At 35.6% G+C, this 24723-nt stretch overlaps 1 protein-coding gene across 1 annotated transcript in view; it reads left to right on the forward strand.

Moving 5' to 3' along the window:
* Nucleotides 1–24723, forward strand: part of TRPM3 (transient receptor potential cation channel subfamily M member 3) — a 263902-nt gene that overhangs the window by 114089 nt on the left and 125090 nt on the right. The window contains exons 2-4 of the mRNA XM_031058932.1: nt 14020–14099; nt 14744–14948; nt 22906–23119. Of these exons, the coding sequence (XP_030914792.1) occupies nt 14020–14099; nt 14744–14948; nt 22906–23119 (499 nt within the window). The remainder of the gene's footprint in view (nt 1–14019; nt 14100–14743; nt 14949–22905; nt 23120–24723) is intronic.

Here is a 24723-nt window from a genome sequence, read left to right on the forward strand (position 1 = left end):
AGCAGGAATTATTCTACTTGGCAAAAATAGGAGCTGTTTTATTATCACAACTCTCATAAAAGCAGAAGTGTTTTTCCCAGTGTTTTTGATACAGTTGCTTTTGATGAGTTATTTTCTTTTATTTAGTTCTCTTTTCCAAATCTTATTAAGAATTCGGTTTTTTCTTTAAGCAAGGATTTCCAGTAAACAGACAGTGCAGTAAAATTAATATGACCTATTACATTTAATTAAATTTTAAGTTATCATTCGTTGAGAAGTCAACAGATAAAATTAATGAAGCAGACATCTTCATTTAGAATCTAAAATTTTCTAAATAAGCTTTTAATAAATTGGTCTTGAGTGAGCCACCAATATTCTTTAATGAGCTACTGACATTCTACAAGTTTTTACAATCCCTCTTAATATGAGGGCTCAACTGAAAATAATTGTCACATAAAAATGCTATTCAGATGAAAACCTAGGGAAACAATCAAACTTAAAATAAAAATTTTGAATGTTCCATAACATTTTTTTTCTGATTTTTTTTCCTTTTTGTATCAGAAAGAGGAAGCAGTGACAGGTTGTGGTCGTACATTTAGTAAGGTGTTCTTGACACTGGTCTTAATTTATTCTTTTTAAAAATTAAACCAATCCAAGAGAGGGCTTTTAGAATCAACATAGTTTGTAAGTTTGCTGAACCAGGGTTACCTCTACTTCCAGCTTAAAATACATGAGATAAAAGTCCTATAATAATGTCACCCTTAGTAGACCCATGGAAAAGGTATTTATTTCGCTCAATATTATTTTCTTGTGTGAGAGAGCAAAAATTAAAGCAACTAATTCGCTTCATTGAACAACATTTAGCAGAATTTGGAGGCTTCAGTTAACCACTGTTTAATAAGAGTACTAATCTCTATTAAATTAAATCCTTCAAGGGTTCACTTTGAAACAATGCATAGGCAGTAATCAGAAAGTCCGGATACAGCGGCCTGCTGGGGCAGGAGCTGGAATGTGCTGTGTGATCAAATTCTAGAAGATTTAAACAGCAAAATACAAGAAAAAAGGAGAACTTTCTTAAGACTTTTTAAAGTAAAAGGGTTTGTATTGTTTTCTTTCTGGTCACTAGATTTTAATATTCAGCATAGTAAAAAAAAAGTATTACATTAAAGCCTTCATTTCAAAGTCAAGTCAAAACAAGAAAGTAATTGAAAACTACCGATATGCCCTCCTTGCGAATGACCCCCATCATAAAACTTTGCAAATAATAAGACCTGCTTCTTAACTGTTCTTTTCTCATTATCTGTACTATGAAAATTCATTAAAATCAGAAACTCCAGTCAATCACAAATTACGTGTTTCATTCCTTCCAGAATCCTCTAGAACATTGCAAGCTGCATTCAACATAGAGGACTGGAGAGCAGCAGGGATTATTGTCCTCAGTCACATGTATTTGGGTGCATAGTATTGAATAACCTTGTAGAGTTCAAGTCAATTATTATAAGCACTACATTGTCTTTAACAGACAATGTTTGATTGGTATTAATTTCAAGAAAGGCCCATACCACCTTGCTTTCCAAAGTGTTTCCATCTCAAGGAATAAGAATCTTCAGACATGCTTGTATTCTGATTTCTGTCACTGCAAATCTCAAAGTCTCACAGAATGGAAAAGTAAAAAAAAACAAAAAAAACCCCACAAAACAAGCAAGCAAAACCAAACCAACCCCCCCAAAAAACCAAAAAAAAACCAAACAAAACAAAACAAAAAAACACCTCAGTGAAATAACTCCCAAAAATCCCCCAAATGTATTGCCTAGTATAAGATTTCATATCAGTCATTTTGTGTCTAGGAATTTAAATTGCAACTCTGTTACCAGTGGATGAGCATAATGGCAATTTTTGGCGGTCTTGTCTAACCCTTCAGCAGCCCCTACCAACTTTCATGGGGTAGCAGGGTGGAAGTTGCACTGCCATGCCAGTGATGTTAACATTTAAACTACATGATCTAAGCCATCCTAGATCACCTAAGCTCTCTTTCTCTTGTATACCTTTCCAAGTAGGAAGAGTCAGCTGTGACTACCTAGACTGACCAGTTGACTCAGAAGCCACACCAATGCCTATTTTCTTAGGTCCATAGCTTGCAGTGAGGTCAGGAATGGTTTAAAGTCATTTGGCTTTTCTGAGAGGGACTGACTAGCCTGCAGAAAATATTTCAATTCTTCATAAAAGGTTGTTCCACAAAATCTGTCTATTCACATGAAAATATTTTACTGGGTTTTGGAGGAAAAAACCAGAAGATCTACCAAGAAATAGAGACAATTGTCTTCTTCCTGTCTTCGTGTTCAAATGCCTTCACAGTGGCTTTCCAATATGTTTCCTGTGATGGTACAAATATAATCTTAATCCTCTGCAGGTTGTATCATTAATCAGTAGCCTTTACCATGACTATTGATTTCAAAATTTTATGGCTAAAGAGAAAAGGGTGCTCAGTCCCATAGAGTGGGGATATTGGAGGATGAATGTTTTTTTGCCTTTGAGTCTGAGTCCTTTTCCAAGGCTTCGACAGGATTATTCATGCTTGCTGTTTACTTCTACATTGGTGTAGTGGGGATCCTCCACTCCAACTGTGTTTTGTGCTTATGCATATATAGACACAGTTGCAAGAGTTATTGCCTGTGAGGAATATTACATGGCAAAGAAGAAATTTTTTTTGTTGTTCATATCATTTCTGGCAGCTAGTTAACAAAACTAGGACAAAAAATTACCTGTTGTGGCTAAAAGCACAAGAAACTATGGCAGCAGTGTGACAGCATGGGGCTTGTTTTCCTCATTGTTAGGCTCCAGTCCTTCAAATTTTCCAAAGTCATGAAACTGTGGGTTGCCCAAAAGCAAGAATTTGCACGATTTGAGATTTAATGAAGCCCACCCAGGTTCACTATAAAATTCTAATCCTAATATTAATTCAAGGATTAAAAATGCAACTGTAGGACTGTCTTAATAGTCTTGTTAAATCAGAGCCAGAACAGGCTGAAAGAAGGCCTTTCAGCAGACCTTTCAAACATCAAACAAAGCTCATTCTGTAAATTAAACCAGAATGGAAAATCCACTGAAATATTTTCTATTCTCTATAATGTAGGTCGTTATTATGTGTTGATAAACAGCATGGTTAATATGATTAAATTTTGATATAGATCACCTTCAAAGAATTTTCTTACACAAGAATTTAAAATTAAAATCCTGCTTGAGATTTTATATCATGTCTTTTGCCTACGAAATTCTGCAGATTTAACCAAGTTTAAAACTTACTGAAACAGAAATACTAGCTGATCCTTTTTGCAACATTCCTTTTAAGGTAAGACCCTCTGTTCAGATCAAACAAGAAACATGAAATGTACCTATATAAATTTATATTTCTAGTGACTTTATTCTTTTCTTAGTCTGAGATTTAATAAGAATTTATGTCTCAAGGCTATCCTTTTTCTTATAATTTGACCTTAGAGAAAAGTAATGTAAATTTGTAAGCTCTTATTTGGTGATTGTCAATTTATTATTAAAAAACACTATAATATTACTTTTGCTTAAGTAATGTGGTTAGGAATAAACATCAGAAGAAAACAGGAATAATGGATTTATGTGTGCAGAAAGAAAAAAATATGATAAGACTAATGAATCTTAGAAAAATGGGTGTGCTTTTACAGTCATACTTGAGTCATAGAACATTGGAATATCTTGCATTGAATGTAACTTACAAGGTTTTACTTCCTTTTCCAATTTAGGAAGTGCATGCTGAGGAGCCACCTGTGAAATTGCACAGTCCACAGGGAAAACCACAAATAATTCTTGTACACTATTTGTACAATATTTTTGCCATATAGGGAGCTATATGGCAAAAAATACCTTGCCTCTTGCGCTTCTGTAAAATTGGGTTTAAAATATGATAGATTTATGTACTTTTTAATTCTATCTCTCAGTAATTTTCCTGTTTTCAGAGTGTTATAGGGCTCTTGGATCAGGTAGTCTGACTGCTTCCATCTGAGAGGGAGAAGAGCTGACAGCAGTAGTCACTCAGTCTTTGTTTCTCATTTGAAGTTGAATCAGACTGCTGATGAAGAGAAGGCAAAAGCAAAGTTGCATTGCCATGGCGAGTGAAGGAGCAATGATCAGCCCTAGAGCATCAGCCTAACCTGGATGAAAAATATTGTCGTGTAGTACACAAAGGCCTGCAAGTTTTCTCACGTAGTTGTGATTCTAGCTGAGAAATACTAGAAAGACAAGGAAAACTCCTTGACATAAAAAAAAAGTAATTGTTTGTCTCTTGAACCTGACAGCTATGTGCTTTATGGATGGAATTCTTATGGGCAGAATATGATCAAAAAAACATAAATGTGTCACTAGTTTTCACATGAGTCATTTTTACATGGGCACAGCAATGTAGGTTACAAAATAGTATCGAATCTAAGACCTTTCTTTGAAAAGGTCTGACTTACATAATGCTATAAACATTTGGTCAGAGGTATAGAATCTTTCTAGTTCTACAATGGTCTAAGTGTTCCGTTTTGCTGAATTACGATATTTTAAATATGCTGCCTGCATCATCACACAATGGCACACTCTTGCCTCGCAACAGTATTGTAGGTTTAAAGCAGAAGCAAAATCCATAGAAACAGTTTCTCATACTGTTCGCAACAGCTGAACCAGACTTTATCTGATAGTGTTTCAAACTGATCATTCACTCCAATTGCTTCAGAAACGCTCGTACTCTCTAGGTATTTTGAACTTCATAGTTCACAGCTGTGTAAATTTGCTGTAGACAATACAATGAACCCATGTTTTTGTAAGAAAAAGGTATCTGTATGTTATTACTATATTCCTGATTAATTCAGGAATTCAATAATCAGACGATACTTTAGTTGTGTTTTTCTTATTCATTTATTCATGTATTTATTTATTTATTCCTCAACTAAAACATTGCATTGGGTAGACATTGCATTGAAACTTCGATGATATTTGTCAGGAAAATCAAATATTAAAAGTCTCTGGGACTTAACAGGGGAAAAAATGCTAACCATACAGCTAAGCCTAGATTATAATAATTCTGAAATACTATAATGCCAAAATCACTAGGAAATAAAATACTATAACGCCAAACTTCATGGGAGTTTTTCTAAAAGAAATTTAACATACTGCAGGGAACAAGTGTCCTTTCTCAGAAACAGATTTATGAGGGATTTGCTTTGTGTTTGTTAATGCAACTGGAAATACAATATTTTTAATGAATAATTTTTTTCTTTTGGTTTCTGCCTTACCCCTGCCCAAAATCAAAGATCACTAAGGGTTGCACGGCAGCAGTTTTATCAAGCAGCTCTGGACATTCTCTGATATTTTCCTTCACATTGTGTCAGACAAGGCAGAGAAGGAAGGTCTGCAGTGGAAGGAGAGGAGCAGCTGTTCAAGCAGTTGTGTGGAAGAAGATGCTGGAGGGCTGTTCCCTCTTCCCCTGTACAGTGATGCTTTTGCCTTCTTCCTGAGGTGCATCTGCTCTTTTTGTTCTGACCATATGTGAGCAGGTACAGACAACAAATTGAAAATAAAGCATTTACTTCTTTTTAAGTATCATACTTCTGAATGCTTTTCTATTCACGCTTTGTGCTAATGTCAGATTTGAATGTAAACTCTCAAACCTAAAAACTTGTCTGTACTTCCTCCATTCAACATCCTGTTTGGTGCATGATAGCTGTTTCAGTCAAAGTCAAAATACTAATTTTGATAATGTGCTAGAAATGTTTTCCTTAGATCTGATGACAGTATCAAGACTTGCTAAGATTTTACTTAGTTTTGTTTCAAGTGATAAATCACTAGCATCTTTTTTTAAATATTTCCCTGTAATATTTAGGAGTTAGGTAAAGTAGTGCATTTTTTTTCAGTTCAAATGTCACTGAAATCAAAGTCGCAATGGATCATATAACAAAAATTACATCTGAAATTTTGAAGCTGTTGTTTATAATGAAATTTGAATGTCAAATGAGGGAGAAATATTATAACTTAATTCAGAATATGTCCACTATCTCTTGAAGAGAACATATATAAACAAGCTAGCATTAAAAATACTCTTGTCAATGCCACCATTTGGCTATTGAAATCTAAACAGTACATGGGGCTTGGCACATATGCCTGAAACATATCTCTCTGTTACTTGATGTTCCCTAGGGTTCCCTAGAATTCAGTAAAATCTGATGCTTAAAGCTTTGGAAAAAGAAAAATAAGAAATACAGGTTGTAGGACAGAAAATGAAATAGCTGCATCTGTGCAGGATTTGTGCAATTTAGTACTCTTGTTTTGCATTATAAAGATGGCAAGAATGGTCCAGGAGGCTTCCAACACAGTTGGCACCCACTGATGAGTGTGACACATAGTTACAAGAATAGCTGAGAGATGTGGTTGAAGTTTTACCACAGTCAGAGGACACCTGACGTGATGTGCCCTCCAGGAAGGCTGGAAGTGGTGAAGCCACGGCCTCAACCAAAGCCTTATCACAGAGGGTGCCTGTGGGACTGCATTATTCAGGGGGCTCAAGAGGGACTTGGGAGTAAACACAGCGTGTTAGATAAGATGAAGTGTGAACAGGGACACAAAATTGGTTCCGCTGAATGTTTAGGGTTGGGGAACATCTGGAATCCTCATTTGTTCAGGCCCTTTCATGCAGCTATGTACAATTTAATTTTAATTCCTTCATCAGCTCAGCACCCACACAGTGGCTAACAAAACCACCTCAATCTAATGAAAAAGCAGACAATGTTATAGCTGTCATACATTTATGAGGTAGAATGACTAGTTCAGTCCAGAATAAGATTCCGTGCATAACTCCTACATGTGCATTTTAACCTCACGATTTTTATTAGACAGCATAAGATCTTAATGTGAAAGGCATTTTCTTTCCTTAGTTTGAAGAGTTAGGAATAATGTTGTACCCATTTAGAATCCAGAAACAAGCTTAGTAGTTTAAAAGATAAATAATCTATCAGCACTGACTGGCAGAACAATATTTCCTGTGTGTTTTGCTTTCTAGTCATGTATTTGCAGCTATAGACTTGCATGATATCATTTTTATTATGATTTTTAAGCTGCATTTGACATAAATTAGAACTTCATATATGTTTATTACTGCTCCGTAATAAAGATTTGATTAAAACAGCTTGATTTTTATAGCTGTTCTTCACCATTAATATTGTAAATTCTTTACTACACTTAAGGGAAGTGTCGGGGTTTAGCCAGATCCTTCTGTGAAAGTATACCACAGTGCTCAGTTGTGATGGTCAAGAAAACAAAATCAATCTTTTATGAGAGTTACTAGGCAAGAAATAGATACCAAACTACTGAATATCCACTTGCCACAACAGCAATCGCTGTAGTCAGGCCACCATTGGTGCACAGCTCTGATTCCTCCCAGAAGAATCGAGCTGAAAAAGGTTTGGAGAGGGACAGCAAGGATGACATAAGATAATAAACAGTTTCTGTGTGAAGGGGATACTTGATAAATGATTAATCTGGGGAAAAAAATTACTTCAGAAGGTATCTTGAAAACCATGACTGGTATGAAGAGGATGGGTGGGAACTGAGTGTTCAGTGCTTCTCACTGCAATGGGAAAGTATGAGGAGTCACATTCAAAACAAACAGAAAGAAGTGTTTCCCTCTGCGGCAAGGAGAAAGAGGTGAAAAAGCTGAAAGCTTGGAAGAAATCAGCAGGCAAGTTGGTAGGAGAAATCCCATTAAGGGTTACAGAGCATGTAGAAATCACAAATATGCAGAAAGTCCATGAGCAGAAGATAATTGTTAGCTGAGGAAGTCCTAGGGGAAAGCATTGTACACATTTGATGTGTTTTCCCTGTCTTTCCCTGTGTTCTCCCTTACCAGTGTCATAAATAGCCCCTATTTATGACACTGGTAAGGATCAAACAGAGGTCTAGATAAACCTATCTAGGTTTAGGGATCAAGTAGATCTTTCTTATTAGAAAGGGTTTATTTACTTATTTAAAGAATTTTAGACTCACAGCAATTTTGGTGAAATCATAAATATGTATCTGAAGAAACCTCATTAATTAAGTTGACGGGCTTCATTCTTCCTTTCATATGTTAAAACTCATAAAAGGAAAACAGTTTTTGAAAGTGTTCTTTACATTATATCCTTCATTTTAATGACATTTTCTTTAAAATTTTCCCCTTACACTTCTACAGATCTTAAGGAAGCCTGTAGAACCTGAATGTCTACACCAATTCTGGATCTAATCGTTCTCCCTAGTTCTTTTTAAAATATCTGTTAAGCTTTCAGTCAAATTATCCTAGCATGGATAATAATGACATATGCTTGTTCCATATAATGTCTATATAAAGCATAAATGCACATTTCCACCGTAGCATTAGCAAAGACATAATATTTTCATTTCTGTGTCCTTCCAGTAAGAAAAATGTCAGATATAATTACTAAAATCATTAACCATTGAATGAAAAGCTCCTAATTGTTTTTAAATTACTTTATTTCTTCTAAGTACTGTATAAAAATTACATGTGTAAACAATGCTAGGAGATAATTTCTGTAACATACTGTAACAGCAAATGACTGTATTCTATGCCCTCCTATTCTGTACTGCATACAACTTGGTTTTCAAGACAATTTCGCATTGCTTTTGTAACAAGTCTGGTGATAAAGTGCTTGAGAAGCCTGTTAGAAAAAGAACAAAGCATACATAAGTACAGCTCTAGTGGGTAAAGGTCAGATTGCCAGCCTCTAAAGGGCTACTAGCAATAAATTTCTGTTAGAAAATTAAATCTTTTGGGACAGCCCAATGATTCCTCAGTTAATGTTCAGACAGGTAAATTCCTAATGCTTCAAGAATGACATAAAATTTCTTATGGTTCTTATAATTGCACAGTGTTGAAATGAGGCTTAGAAATTTGTCCCAAGCACAACTTGTAATAAGGTTAAACTGAAGCATTGCCCTCCTTTGTACTAATATAGCTATAGAAATTTGCTGGTGTAGGGTTGTTATTCAGAGACAGTGGAATTTTCCCATTTGGTTAAGGAATACTAATCACATCAGTTTGCAATAGCATTGATGCCACTCCGTCACCATATCCTCCTCTAATCCTCTCTGTAATATGCTTCAGTAATACTCCATTGCCCATCCAGCTTCTCTGTCCCCCTGCAAAGTAGAGAAAGGCTTCAAACACTTCTCTTTCCCCAGTGAAACCTCTTTAAGTATTTGCCCTCACCTGCCATGAGCAGCCAGTACTGAGTTCATTTGCTAATTGCTATTTTAATATTTTGTTTCATAAACAGTGAGGTGGGTGGAAAATTTTATCATTAAATGGGCAGCATCCATTCTGAAAGCACTATTTTGCAGTTGTACAATATTGAAACAAATACCTGTGTTTGTGTCCTGGCTCTTTCTTTATTACGCCTCAGAAAATAGAAATAAGTATGGTACTGGTGGTTTCATTGCCACGCAGTCCTAAGTTAATGCATCTTTAAATAAGCAAAGACAGTTGTAATTACCTTAGCATGAGTTGTGTATGCCAACTCTGAAGTCCCTACCTATAAAATGTCCTAGTGCCACCATAGGAATTAATATAACCATTGTTTCTTTTGTTGATTTCTTAAGACAAAAGATGTGGCTTTTGCCCCATGTTACTCTACAAGCTGAAACCTGAATCCAGGATCAATCTCCATAATTTTGTCAGGTTCAAATACTGAAGTTTTACTTCAGAGTCAATGGAGATTCTTAACCAGTTATCTCAGTCATTAGATCTTTCCTTTCTTTGCCTCACTCTTTCTCCATCCTCTCAATCAAACCAAATTCCCTAGTGTTAAAAAGCAAGCTGTCTTTACCTGCTGACTCCCCATCATATTTTTTACCTCACTGAACTGTTTACTAGCTTTCCTGGCTCCAACTTCACCTTTATCAATCTCCACAGACCATCTTTGGTCCAATCCTGTGTTTAAGAGATCTGACAAGGTAAGCGCACAATCTCTGGTTCAGAAACCTCACAGGTTTGTTGTAAAAGAATGTGTGTTTTTGTGTGTGTGTGTGTGTACATTCTTAATATATACATTAATATTTACAAAACACATGTATGTATTTTACCCAAAAATTTAGGAAACAGAGACAAAAGCAATCTCATGGATTAGCCAGCCTAGCAGAAGCTCTCCACATGTGTGATAGTGTAAGAAGTTTAAAAGTTGATACATATTCTCAGCCTTGCCCATTCTGGGCCCATCAGAACTAATGCAGATGCAGAACAGTTTTGTGCTTGTGTATTCATCATTACCAAGGGTCGACAGAATATTTTTCATGCATTATATGCACCTTAATGATAAGGAAAGGAAGGGATGTAGGCATATGTAGGAGCTAATGCAAATATGGTGGTGGGGGTTAAGAGTCAAAATACTTTATGTGTCAAAAACTTTTAAGTGACTAAACCTATGTTATTGCTAGGTACTAAAATAAAAATTAAGATGTCCATATGAAAAGATTGTTCATCTGTGTTAATATCAAGAGGGCACAGCAAAGAAGTAGTCCCCAGATTTGTTAATATTCAACTTTTGGTTAAAGTTACCAGGTTTTTATTATGATGAAAACAATGCAGCTGCTTTTTTCTGTGGGACAAAGGTTTGTGTTTATGAAAAGTTATATGCACTACAGTACAGCAGTTTTGGTGGGAAACAGAGACAAAACCCCAGTTTCTTTAGGAAAATGCTATTGTTGATTATTTTCAATATATTTCAGCAGCTGTGTATAGATTTCTCACAGTTACCCAATAAACACACTGCTTTCATTCTTTGGAGCTTAACAGTTTCTCCTGTGTTCTCGAGCTCTTTCCAGCTTAGTACAGTGTTTCTTTTGATGGATTGGTTTTCCTGAGTCAAACTTAAGAACTCAGAGCATCTTATCACACTTTGACCAGCTTGCTGTCTCAGGGGCAAAGAGACAAAAAGCCCATCAAGGCTTGTGCCAGTTAAATCCAAGCTCTCAAGGGATTTGTTTTTCTTTTGGCGTCAGATTAGATGTTCAAACCAAGCAGTTTTGTGGGGCCATGGGTGAGTGCCCAGTGAACCCTTAACAAGGCTAATCCCACAGCAGCACATTCCAAGCAGCTAATGGGTGCGAGGGCTCTTCTGGCCCTCCCTCTGCTCGCTGCGCCATGGGCAGAGCAAGCGCCATGCATGGGGCCAGGCACAAACGCGTTATCAGCAGTGACCGGGCGCGGCAAAACAGGGGCAGCAGGGCTTGCTCCAGGACAGCCTCAAACGCCAAGGAAGTGATACTCAGGTAAAGGAAAGAGAGAAAGAAAATGTTCTTGGTGAGATTGTGCAGCGAGGTTAATAAAAAGGGAGACTCACCTGGAAAGTTAAACTATTAATAAAACAAATTCAAGTATGGTGTGTACTTCATGAATTCACTGTGGACTTTAAATTGTCTCATTATCCATTACTGAAGGAGTCTTTGAAGAGAAAGAGAAGATAAGCTTCTTGCTCTACTAGTCATGAAAATACTTTGCTATAGTCTTCTAAACTTTTTATTACTTTACTAATTTGCATTATAAGTGAGAATTTAATGCAGACAGTTTAGTTATTATTATGTTGATTTCCTGAAGTTACTCTGTTATGAAGACTCTACAGCAAGTAGTATAATTTATTATATCTCTGAGCTTTATAGTTCATTGCAAATTATATCTGTTGCAGAAAGATTACTGGCAGGGGGTAGTGCAACCAGATGCTTTCTTTTAAATTTGGAAGGACAAGAAATTATGAGATTAGTAAATCACATATTTTGTGATCACAACTCTGCCAGATAGGAGAGGACGTTGTCTGAGATCCAAAAGCTGGAAAGTATCTTTTTCTGATATGAATAGAGATTTTAAACCCGATTATTATTTTTACAATATTACCTTTGAAGAAGCGTGATGAAAATTCAAATGCAAATTATTATTTTTGTTATTAACTTTTTTTAATGTAACTGTGTTTCTTTTCTACTTGCAAAAAAAATATGAGAAAGAGTAGGAAAATAAATTTTAAATGCCAATTTCTTGCATTTTGAAAACTTGCTTTTATATCTAGTGAAAAAATTTCTGTGAAGTACCTGTTATGGCACCTTTTCATACTGGAACTTGAGATAAATTTAGCTAGTGACCACCTTTAGAAATGACACATTACTTCTATGTAGCCAGGAAATTCACCATGGCAAATTGTTTGCAGAAAAGGATGAAAACAGTAATATATTTAATAAAGGATATTTAGAAGTTATAATAAATTAGATCTCAAGGCGGTCTCTCTTAGGTGAAGTATAACTCTTTTAGCTTTCAGAATTTCTATTTAACTATACTTTGTTCAAACAAACTACATCTTGCCCAACCTTCTATAATACATTAACCTTCTGTTTGCTACCATGAGAAAAGCCAGTAAAATACAGTTTTATTTAAGTTTGGGGTTTTTTTTTCCTGACTGTTAAATAAGCCTAGGTATCTACTATTCCTACAAGATATTAAGTCCAGCAGATTTTTCAAATAAAAATGTATGGAAACTAAAGACAAAATATTGCTAAACGGCACCTGTAACCACTAGATCCAGCAAGGAATTATTTTCTCTGTAAAAAGTAGAAGAATAAATTCTATATACTGGAACTGGTAAGTAGTAGACATAGCTAGAAATTCTTGTGATGTTATTTTATAGTTTGTGCTAGTGACATTCACCAACGCCAAGAAATTTTTTTACTTCGCAGTAATTTTCACATTTTTCAGAAGCAGAGGGTTCTGATTTTAAAACAGGATACAGATTGAGTGGACAAGAAGATAGCATTAGACAGTGATGTAACATTAGTTAGTTAAAGTGATATGTAGGTATTTTATATCCTTGTATAGTAAAAAGTAACATCAGTTAGTTACAAAGGCAATTTCAAAAGTTGTCCTTTCATAGAGGAAAAATGCTCATATTTCCTTTAAATTGTTTAGAGTTCATTTCACATTATTAATTCTCAGATAATTTTTACATAGTCCATAGTTTATAGTTCTGTTTATGCTGTGCAGTTAAGTGGGTAATTTTATTATTTAAATGTATTAAGTTAATCTGTTTTAAATGAATTTGCAAAGGAAAGCTTCAAATTATCTTATTAAATGAAATAATAGCGTTCTATGTGTGTGAATGTTTTAGAGAGCTTGCCAGAACTCGTATTATATGGAGTGAGGATTTCCTAGATAATTAAAAATATTTCAGAGCTCTGAAATTCTCTCCTTTCTTGTTTTGTGTTTGTTCTTCTCTTTTCCCTTTTTCTTTCCTACCCATCTTTCTGTTTGAAAAGATTCTTTTGTATCTTTTTTTTAGACTATTAATTAAGACTATGTTGCAGGAAATTTCCTGCTTTTTTGTGAATATGTGATGGAAGAGCTTGAGTGTTATGAACAACCATAGCTACTATTTTAGAGACTACCTGCCAATCATCTGACTAAATATATTAAAATTTTTTGTGTCTTGTTTCAAAAACAGTTTTTTGGTTTTTTTAATGTCCACATAGAAACTGTAGTTTCTGCCTCTGTGTTAAACAGCACTCTCAGTGCTTGTGTAAAAATGCTTCGGGTAATTTTGTTGGTCTGGTTGTAGGTTTTTTTAATTAGAACTGGCTTAGTTGTATCACTGATATGGAAACAGAAGTGTTTTTAGTGAATAAGTGTAGAGTTTTTTCTGCCATGGAGAAAGGTTTAGAGTTTGAGTTAATTCTTCTCCAGAGATTTCTTCCTCTGTTAGGAGAATATGGTAATAGCAAAGAGGTCATCGGGCTATTGAATAAGAAAAGAATATTAAAACTTTGTGTTGGTTGCTTACCTCTAGAAGGGAAACATGGTTCTAATGGAATGTTTGCCCTCTACAAAATATGCACTGCTTATCTGAAGAGTCAGTGAAATTTCCTCTTCTGTTTAAAATTTTTCTACAGTTGTACTAAAGGTTGTATATAATACAAAAACAGAGCTCAAGGCATTTCTTTTCTCTTTTTTAGGCGCAGAAATCATGGATAGAAAGAGCATTTTACAAGCGAGAATGTGTCCATATCATACCCAGCACCAAAGACCCCCATAGGTAATTGCATGTTACTTGTATGAAAAATGAAAGTTGGTTAGAAAAGAAGTGACTCTATATATGTATGCATAGTATGGATACGGATGTAAGCATTTGGTAAACTTATTCAGAAGGTGTTTGAATTATATCTGCAGTGATGGATTCCTATGGGAACAATTTGTTTACATGTCAAAACTTATTTAATAAGAAAAAAAGATAAATCAAGGGTGGGTCAGCATCTGTGTTTAATTTCCTTATCTTCTTAGCTCAATATTCAGGGCACTGAATATTTACCTAAATTGGATACATGACACACAACATTGTCAAAAGCAAATAGATGCATTAAAGTAGCAATTTACAATTTGTGTTAATCCATGCAAAAGCTGATTACTTGTCCTGATGTTACTTGAAGAAAAGAGATGTTCTTTAATTTCATTTTGTACATATTTAGAACAAAGCATGATTTTTTTGAAATACAGAAGAGACTAAAGTAAAAAAGACACAGGGAAAAAAGGTAATATATATATTTTGTTGCATCCATACATAAAGGGTTCAGGAAAGGAATCAGCAGAACTGAAAAGGGTTTGGGTTCTTTTTGTAGTTTGTTTCTCTGTCCAGTTTATACACGCACGTGACTCAGGTTTTCTGTTTGTTTGATGTCATAGGTGTTGCTGTGGGCGTCTAACAGGCCAACACATTGGACAGCCTCCAAGCGCCTCCGTTACTCAGAATGAGAAAAGTGAAACCAGGCTGGCTCGCAATGACATCCAGTCGGAGAAGTGGTCCATCAGCAAGCACACGCAGCTCAGCCCGACGGACGCCTTTGGAACCATTGAGTTCCAGGGAGGAGGCCACTCCAATAAAGCCATGGTAACCATGTTTTTCTCTTAGGTAGATAATGCTGCTAGCTAAAAGTAAGCCTTCACAAAGAATGGACAACGCTCTTTCTTAACTTCATGCTAAAGTGTTATTGCCTGTACGACTGGAATGTATGTTTTTATGTATCACGTGTCAAAGAGTGGGTCAACAAAATTAACTGTAAAAGCTGGAGCGCAGTGTAAGAGGAGCTACCTTTATGAAGGCTGAAGGCCTTAATGTCCTGCTGTCTTAATTTAATTCCAATGGCTGCTCATAGCTCTTTTTCTGAAGAGTTTTAGAATTCATCTATGATTTCCCATTCCTGGCTGTGTCTGCAAAGCTGACAGATTTTAAAAATACCAAATTCCCATTAATTTTCCTCCAGACGTGTATAGGACGATAGATGTGTATAGGAAGTATAGGTTCATTTTTCAGTGAAATAAGAGGCTCCAGGAAGTGTCTAAGCTAGGAACTACAAAACCTCTTGATCACTCACTCCCTGTGGAGTGGTACCAAAGTGCGTTGATCTGAAGGTTTTGCTCCACTAACTTGGAGAAACGTTTCCAGCACACAAACTAACCCATGAGTGTATTTCTTCTATGTAATATTACATGAAAGGAACAATCTCTCTGACTCTATCTCAACTGCAGAACCTGGATCTTTGAGAATGACAGAGGAGTATGTGCCTAGGACTTCATGGCCAATACACTGCTTTGGCATTGAGGGCAGAAGATTAACTCCTGGGCACTTTGCAGAATAACCTGCCCAGCAATCCCGTACTGTTTTCTGTGCATGAATTCTTCCCAACAGATGACTCAGATCTGTCATAAAAAACAGAGACTAGAGACAGTGAAAATCCCAGGTATTATGCTAGTGAGAGCAAAGTATTTTCCTCAGATGTGTACAGAAGTGCTGGAGTTGGAGTGACTTTTCAAGTGGATGGTTCTGTTTGTGCAGTTGGATTGCTTATTTGATAGAAACTAGAAAGCACTGCTGCACCAAGAAAAAGAAAATTAGGTAATTTCTCTGAGAGTATCACAGGCATCATATGTTCAATTGATAACCAATCACCTAAAAATCTGCAAGGCCAGTGGTTCAAAGATACAGTAATGAATGTTATTAACCTTATATGGATTCTTTGCATTGGATCAATTTTATGAGAAGGGATAAGAGCTTTTTCAGTGATGTCCTTGAAGATTGCTATAAAGCAATAAACAGCCCTGCCCAGACAAAAGTAGTCTTGGAGAGCCAAGAAATGATGAAGGTTTTATGGAAGCTGTTGACACCAATTCTTTTACAGGATTTCTCATATCTGCTGGGATTTTGATGTCCTGGCATAGTGTCAGAAGAGACAGGACACACTATAAGTTTCATGCTGTGTGCTCAAAGTACAATTGAAGTGCAACTGTGGAGATAAAACGGGAAGTCAGCGTAAAGGAAAGAAAAACGTTGTCCCAGAGTGCAGTCAGGAGTGAAACCATGAACAATTTAGAAAAAAGAAAAAAAGAGAATGGAAAAAGGGACTTAAACTCTCAGAAAACTAAATAACAAGTTAAAACTTTGGGATAAAGGCAATGCATTTATTGCTGGAAACTCTCCAGATTTATTTTGTCAGACTAGAAGCAAGAAGCTGCACATGCCATCTATTTGTAATCATTAAATCCCACCCAAAACATGGGAATAAAACAAATTCTCCATTCACTAAAAAAAAATAAACTATAAAATGTTCAGAAATTTGATTATTCCACTGGTTGGAAAAGTCCTTCCAGTTAAACAATCCAGTAAATATCTCTCAAATGGATTTTGTGATTGCTTTCCACCAGTGAGAAAAATGCCTTTCATAAGACCAAAATACAAATAAGGAGGCTTGCATAACAATTTAAATGGAAATGGATAAAATAATTTTGTTATAATGTGTTTGCCACAGAAGCAGCATGAAGATGTCCTTATGTTCATATTTCCATGCCCAAACATTATTTTAGGGTAGACTATGGTCAAAAGTTGCCTAACTACTTTTGCAGTTTTATTAATAGAAAGTTAAACTCCTACCTTTGCATTTGCTGGGTACTAGGATTTTCCCATAATAAAATAATAAAATTTAACGAATTATAAAATTTAACAAATCCAAAGGTTTCTGTGGAAGCCAAGAATTTGCTCAACCAAAGGAACCCACCAACTTTTTCAGCAGAGGAGGGGAAAAGGAGACTTATTGATAGAATAAGGCTTGAAAAAAAAGAAGCAAGTACATAGTAGCTCCTGGAAGTATTCTTGTTCAGCTGTACATTCTCAACCCCAAATGCAGAGAATCTGATCAGTGTGGATAAGGGAAGAAAGATAAAGGGGACAAAACATGATAAGTATATTCCTTTATAAAAATGTGTTAGTAATTTTCTAGGTACTGGCTATCAAATAATGCTGTAGCATGCAAGATGGTTTTTGCTGGCAATCGTGGTAAGTTTATATTTTACCTATTGGCTAATAAAATAACCTTACAAAGCAGCAAGATTTGGCAAGCTGACGAAATCAAGGAAAAACTCAAGGGAAAAATTGGCATTAAATTTTCCACCTATTCCCTATTATATTTCCTGAAATGGATGCCCACACATTAAAATCACTAAGCAAGGGAAGCACTGAACTGAGCAGTATTTTCTTGATCCGTGCTGACAGCAAAATTGTTAAATTGTTCTGAATTGGGCTTCAGAGAATTAGGTGGGGTTTGTTAATAGGAACCATAACCTTAAATTTATAATTTGGAAACCAGGAGTCAATTAATGGAACAGACTAGTTCAGTGTAAAACTGACAGATAATTATTTTCTGAATTTGAAGTAACAGAATTAGATTTTAATACAAAATATATAGTAAGTGTAATTGTACTTTCCATGATAAAATATTATGTCAGTTGCCACCAGACAACAACAAACAGATCTTTAGCTGTTGAAATGAAAATTATATTGAAATTCTAACAGAACACATGGATTTGGAACAAAACAGCAAAGATATAGGTTTATATATTGTAACTAGAACTGACTGAGCCATTAATTTCATTTCCACAGCCCCACGGAACAAAAATTCCCAAACAGAATGACTTTTGCTAGTGCCATGGAACTGTTAAAGTATCTTCAGTGCAGCTGCATTATCCTCCTTAAATCAATCATACAAATAGCTTAATAATTTATGCAGGATATTATATAGAAACACATAGCTGAGATTAGTTAACACTGGTTTACAAGATCAGTTACTGAAAAGGCCTTTCCTTCCATTTCATGCAACCACAGATGATCCTGCAACAAGACTGTGGTATTTAGATCTCTGTCAATCTCATCTTTTCTTTACAAGTGACTCATCCCATTAATATGTAAGGAATGCAAATAACAATTTTGCTTGTCTGCAATTATTTTAGTTTTATAGCAGATTTTCAAATTTAACAACTGTAAAAAGATGTGAGAGGCATGTGGATGTACATAAATTTTATTAATAGGTTTTGCAAATAAAATTGAGAAGAATACAGAAAAGCTAATAAAATATGTTCTGCTTACCCTAGTCGGCTCTTTGCAGTTTAAGTAACACACTTATCTACTTTATACTAGCATTTTATTAAATCAGAAAGCAATTATCAAACTCATGTGAGGGATTCCATTCCAATTAAGGGCAATATTCTGAAAAATTTGAAAATGTGTTCTGTTCATCAGTGTACCAATTAAGACAATCTTGCTGAGATGCATCGTGCACTGCACTTTTGAGCAAACTAAATCCATTTTTTTTAATACACTATCTGCCTTTAGATGCGCACACACACACACACCCTTAATGTTCTTTCTTTAACTGCTGGGCCTGGATTGTCTATAAACTTCTTTAAAGGATTACTCTTTGCAGAACTAAAATTTCATCATGGTTTTTCAGGGTTAAATGGAAGATGGCTGTTTGAAAAGCCTTTGGTGAGTTAAATAGATTCCTCCTCACTGAATGCATTTCAATTATACATTTCATATGCAGAGTAAAATCCTAAAATAAGTTTGCAGCTGCAAAAGAAAGGAAGTTTAGTTCAGTGTTGTCTGCTTAACTTTTCTTATTGTGTAAGGAAACATGAAAGAGCATCAGTAGAATTCCAATGAACATTAACAGTTACTTAACCAAAGTTGCTAATATTCAGATCCTTAAAACTTTATTATTTGGAAGTCAGTCACAGAAAAAGGTAATTTTCTTGATTTAAAATGCCCTGAGTTTTATAAAAACTGTATAAAAAGGATGCCAAAAGTCATCAGGGCTTTTGAGAGGAAAAAAAAAGGATAATCATATAAATTGCATAAACCATGAAAAGACAGCAAATATTGTTTCTGTTATAGTAAATTACTTCTTAAAAAATATTTACAGAATTTAAAAGATGGTGTTCTACATGGAGAAAAAGGGGAAATAACACAGAAAAACATTTATCCAAAGCCCATTTAAATTGATGAGGGTCCTTTCACTGATTGTTTAGTGGAACTTGGATTAGGCCTTAAGGTGTAAGAAAAATAAACTTAATAACTTATACAGAACCAATTTGGTTTCAGTCTAAGTAGCAAGGTTTTTTTTTTATTCAGTGAGAATTTCTTTTTTTTTTTTTTTTTTTCCTGAGGATCACACTTTTGGAGCAACCAGTGGGCAACTTAAATAAGTTATCATAAAGAAACACAGGAGCAATGTTAGAATGTTAGAATGCAGATCACAAAATTTTGTCTGAATAGATTTACTTTCAGAAATACAACAAAATTCTGAATCTTTTTAATTTATTCACTGACACTCTCATCTGCAGTCATTCACCAAGTACTTTAATGAGACAGCTGTGCTTAAATAACAGAGTAGTAATTCTCTTTCTCAGGAACTTTGACTTTTGCCCTAGAGCACTGGATTTGAACTTAGAAGTGTCTGGCTGTTTGACTGGTGGTGGGCATAGGTTTGTTTTAGAGAACATTTGACACAGTGAAACAAATGCACTCTTGCTGACTACCACTGTGCTGGTGTAGGATGAAATGGGTGCTGCAGCTTGAGCTTGATGCTTTGTCCTTTCACATTCTGTGTTGATGCCAGTCAGGCCAGTCTGTAGGTTTTGTGATTCAGAACTGTACTTTTGCTTCCTAACTTCCTACTTTGCTGACACAAAAAGAGAACTCTTGCATCCTATCCATATACTCCCATAAAGAAAGGGCTAAATCATTTCCCATTAGAACTGGTAATTTCTACAGCTGACAGATACCCCAGGCATGAAATTTCATAGCACAACAGCATAGTGGTTTGGCTTAGATTCAAATTTTGTATCTGCCTCCAGAGGCTATAGCAAGAGAATTCAGAAACAAAAGAAGTACTCATTAACATTTTAAGCAAAATCTGATAGGGATAAATACTCTATTACAAGATTGGAAGACAAGAATTTTTGTTACAGGCTAAAGTGGCCTTAAAGGTGTGATTTATAACTTAATGTAAACTTTTAAAAATAGGATAGAAGAATTCTCTTTTACTTACTAGCTAACATATTAACTAATGGCAAAAAAGTAGGTTCAAGTATGCCAAACTAAAAATTCTTTCTCTAAGAGCAAAAATTATTCAAATAGCCATAAAAGTTGAATGCTATGCACAAAAAAGAATCGTTTGGCATTCTCACCAAAAACTTCTAAACCACTAAATCTTATCTTACTTGATTTAAATTTTAATTTACATGAAAGAACCTTAGATATTTGTTTTTCCTTAAATTTCCACTTTGTAAAGTACAATTATACTAAGTGTAAAGGGGGTTTTCCTGTAGTATGAAAAGCACACAGTTGCTTCTAATACAAATTGTCTACTTTTCAAATAAATGCAAGAAAATACTTCTTTCTTAATCACTTTATAGATTTATATTTCTTGGAATTCAGAGGTCTTCATATATAATGAGAGTAACACATAGACTTAAGAAGGTAGGGACAGTGAAATCACACATTCTGAGGCATTTTTTTAAAAATCTGAAGAATAAAAAAACAAAAAAAAATTAGTCACTGTCCAGATTAGATAATACACATCTGATGCCATTTGTGCCTTCATCTTAGCATCATCCCAGATGATGCAATGGCATGTTTTCAACATATTTTCAACATATGGTCATTGCCAGTATGAATTCACCTTTATCTTCTGAAGACTTGCAGTCTGTCTTCACCACAAAGCAGAGTAGGGTACCAGTGATTCCAAACCATATGCTCCGTAGTTTGACCAACAGAGTTTTCATGTTGGCCCCAGGAAGGATGCTGACTGTGAATGCCTCCAGGTGCCCTTTTGCAGCCTCAGATCTCCCTTAAGACATAAAAAAGGGGAAAAGGATCATTCTTATTATTTCACACTCTCTGGTGTATTAAAACTTTGACAACCCTCAAATCCCAATTTAAAAACTTTTAATGTCTCAGTCTAGTCAGTGGGATCAGGTGCCATACAAGGTTTTATCTCACACTGGAAATTGACTGAGCAGCTACTGAGGAGGCAGTTCATCTATATTAATGAGCTTGACAGACGTGAACACTGTGTTTTTATGTCCAGTAACTGTTGTGAGTTTCCCTGGCTGCTGCAGAGAACATTACTGGTGCACTGGGGTGAACGTGCATTCCCAAGTTCTTACTCAGCTTTCGGTTTGGCTGCGCCCCTCCGCAACTAATTGGGCAAACAGGCTTCTGCTTCCAGAAATATTACCAGTAGATGTTTACTGTGCAACAACCCATTCTTGCAAAAAATCTTGTTTATTAGCAGTTTCCTCTGGAAAATGTCAGGTCCTTATTTCTTAATCAACTAGAAAGGAAACCACTTTAATATCATATGTTTTTTATTATTATTTTTATTTTTATTGCTAAAAGACAATGAACTTTTGGCAAGAAACACTGATTAGACGTGTCAAAAAGGGACAAATTTATTACATAATATGTATGGATATTATACTACCTGGCATGTTACGATAAACAAATTAGGACAAGTTATGCTGCAGGCTGAAGGCAAAGGCATGCACCTGATGCCTGTGCTGACAACCCATCAAGGAAAAGACTGCTGAAGCTGCTCTATAGGTATTGATTCAATCAGAAGTTTGACAGACGAGTGAGTGCTTTCTGCAACCTATTTTATTTTATTAAGAGGGTCCTTCCAGATCTTAGCAGATATAGAAAGAATTTTTCCTATTTTTGCTATGTAAGTAGAAATCAAAAAATTATCACATGCCCTGTCGCAGGTTTTGTGAAACAGCAACAGAAAGAGCAGGAGAAAGGCTTGTAACAGAGAGAGACATGTATTTGTGTGACACAATAGTGCTGTAAGAATTTTGAATGCAGTTGTTATCTTTGAGCACACACAGATGGTATGAACTCCCCTGGCACAAATTGCTGCATGTGTAGCACAGAACGGCCAGCAACTGGAAATGCACAAATTTGGTTCACGGCCCTTTTAGGATCTAGAGTTTTCTAAGGCAAGATCATGAAATTGTACATAGTTAGCATTCTTTCATCTGGAAAGTATCAGTTTGGTAGTTTTGCTCAGTTTAAACCTATGTGTGCTTGAAGAAATGGTGTTTTACCCATTATTTCTTACCTTTTGAGGGTTTGACTTAAGTAATTTGAAAATGAGGTATAAGTTAATACACAGTTGTGACCCTGACTACCTAGGTCACCTTTGGCAGACCTCTTATATTTTTGGTCCAGTTTTTGTATTTATAAATTGTAAACATTAATCTTTCAAACATTGCTAAGGATTTTAAAACAATTAATTTCTTAATTTTCTAAACAGAGAAAATTGTCCAGCCTGTGAAGTGCAAGTGTTCCGTTATTCCTTGTTTCTCAACTAGGAAACTAATCATCATGTTAGCAAATAGTTACAGGTTTTGTCATCAAAAAGTGATCTCTTGGGCACAGACAATATACATTAGAAACCAGTGGGTATAACCAATCTTCTTGTCTCTACTCTCTGCTGTTGCCCTTGTTCCTGCAGTATGTACGTGTGTCTTTTGACACAAAGCCTGACCTTCTTCTGCATCTGATGACCAAAGAGTGGCAACTTGAGCTCCCCAAACTTCTCATCTCTGTGCACGGGGGCCTTCAGAATTTTGAACTTCAGCCAAAACTCAAACAGGTCTTTGGAAAAGGACTTATTAAGGCTGCAATGACAACTGGAGCATGGATATTCACTGGAGGAGTGAACACAGGTAAGAGCAACATTGAAAAAAAAGCACAGTGGCATCTAAGAGACTTGATCACAAAAAAAGGGGGAAAAAGCAGGAATTATGACATTAGAAAGCCATTTTATGTTTTATTTTATTAGTCGTTTCTGTACCATGTGAAAACAAGAAAATACAAAGTTCATACCAACCTGGTAGCTGGTAGGTATAAAACAGAATAAAAGGTCCACTAAAGTATGAAAAGCGCACTTTGGAGCTGAAAATAAAACCTCCTGCAAGGCAATTGTATTAGTATATCTCCAAGGAAGACTTTATAAGATCAGCTGTAAGCTGCATGGAAGGACTACTAGTCAAAGTCCAACTCTTATTACACAAAACTGAAAACACTTTCATCCAGAAAGGACATTTATTTTATTTAGTCAGGTGACCCAAAGTATTAAAGGAAAGAAGTTCTGGGTTTTGGATGTGGTGGGAAACTTCTTCCTTCCTTGCAGAGAGTTTAACCTAATTTTTTGCTATTACTTTTTCATCAAGAGCAATATCTGCCGTTTCTAGTCAAAGAGCATCTGTGATACACCAAACGTGTGTCCTAGGGACCCAAGACAGCAGCTGGCCCAGCACTGCTAGCAGACAGCATGTACACTTTGGGAATAAGCTGCAAAACATAGGTCCCTAGGCAGAAAATTCTGTTGTTGACATCTCAGTTACCCTCCCTGGAGAAGGCAGAAACGGGGAGAGATTCAGGGAAAAGTCAAAAAAGTTCTGCTACAGAGAATTGCAAAAAAGTTTTGAGCTAGGACATGAACTTGTAAATTCTTAAGTCATTCTCATTTGCTGCAGTAACAAAGCTATAATTTTTACTTTAGTAAGAGTGTATCTTCTTACTGTGTCTGTAATCATTCTATCGTTAATTTTAGTGCATGGTGGATCAACTCCTACATGTTTGAATATAAATGCTTAATAGGAGTCTTGGACTTGGTTTTCAGAGCACATCAAATTTAAAGCAGTAGACAGTTTTATCATAGCAGTGCTACAAGTAGCACAGAATCATAGAATATGTTGAGTTGGAAGCAACCACAAGGCCCAAAGAGTCCAGCTCCTGGCCCCTGCACAGGACAGCCCCAGGAATCACACCACGTGTCTGTGAATGTTGTCCAGAGACTTTTTGAACTCTGGCAGGCTTGGTGCCTGAAGAAAGCATAGAGGCATAGCTTTTGGAGTGTTAGATGAATAAGATGAATAGACACAAATGTAATATGCCCCACAACTCTTTAAAATAAAGAAAAAAATCAGGTTAATGTTGATCTGTGCAATCTGGTGGTAACTATATTAGTTGTCAGATACTCTTGTCGTGGTGATAGCAAAGACCGATGTAAGCTTTATGTTAAAATAACATCAGAAGAATGTATGTGTTGTGCGCTTAATGCAGTTGATTACCAGAGCAACTGTAGAAATCTAAATATCAATTTTTTTTTAAAAAAGGACAGATGATAACACTTGTAAGTGGCAAATGCACAACTACTTTCTACCATTTTTCAAATCCTCGTATTTGCAAATGCCAAAACAATACAAATGAACCAGGAAAGTCATCATAAATGCTGTTTGAAAGGACTGTTTTTCCTAAACAAAAC

The sequence above is a fragment of the Geospiza fortis genome, unplaced genomic scaffold, assembly GCF_000277835.1.
Source record: "Geospiza fortis unplaced genomic scaffold, GeoFor_1.0 scaffold279, whole genome shotgun sequence".
Classification (NCBI taxonomy): domain Eukaryota; kingdom Metazoa; phylum Chordata; class Aves; order Passeriformes; family Thraupidae; genus Geospiza; species Geospiza fortis.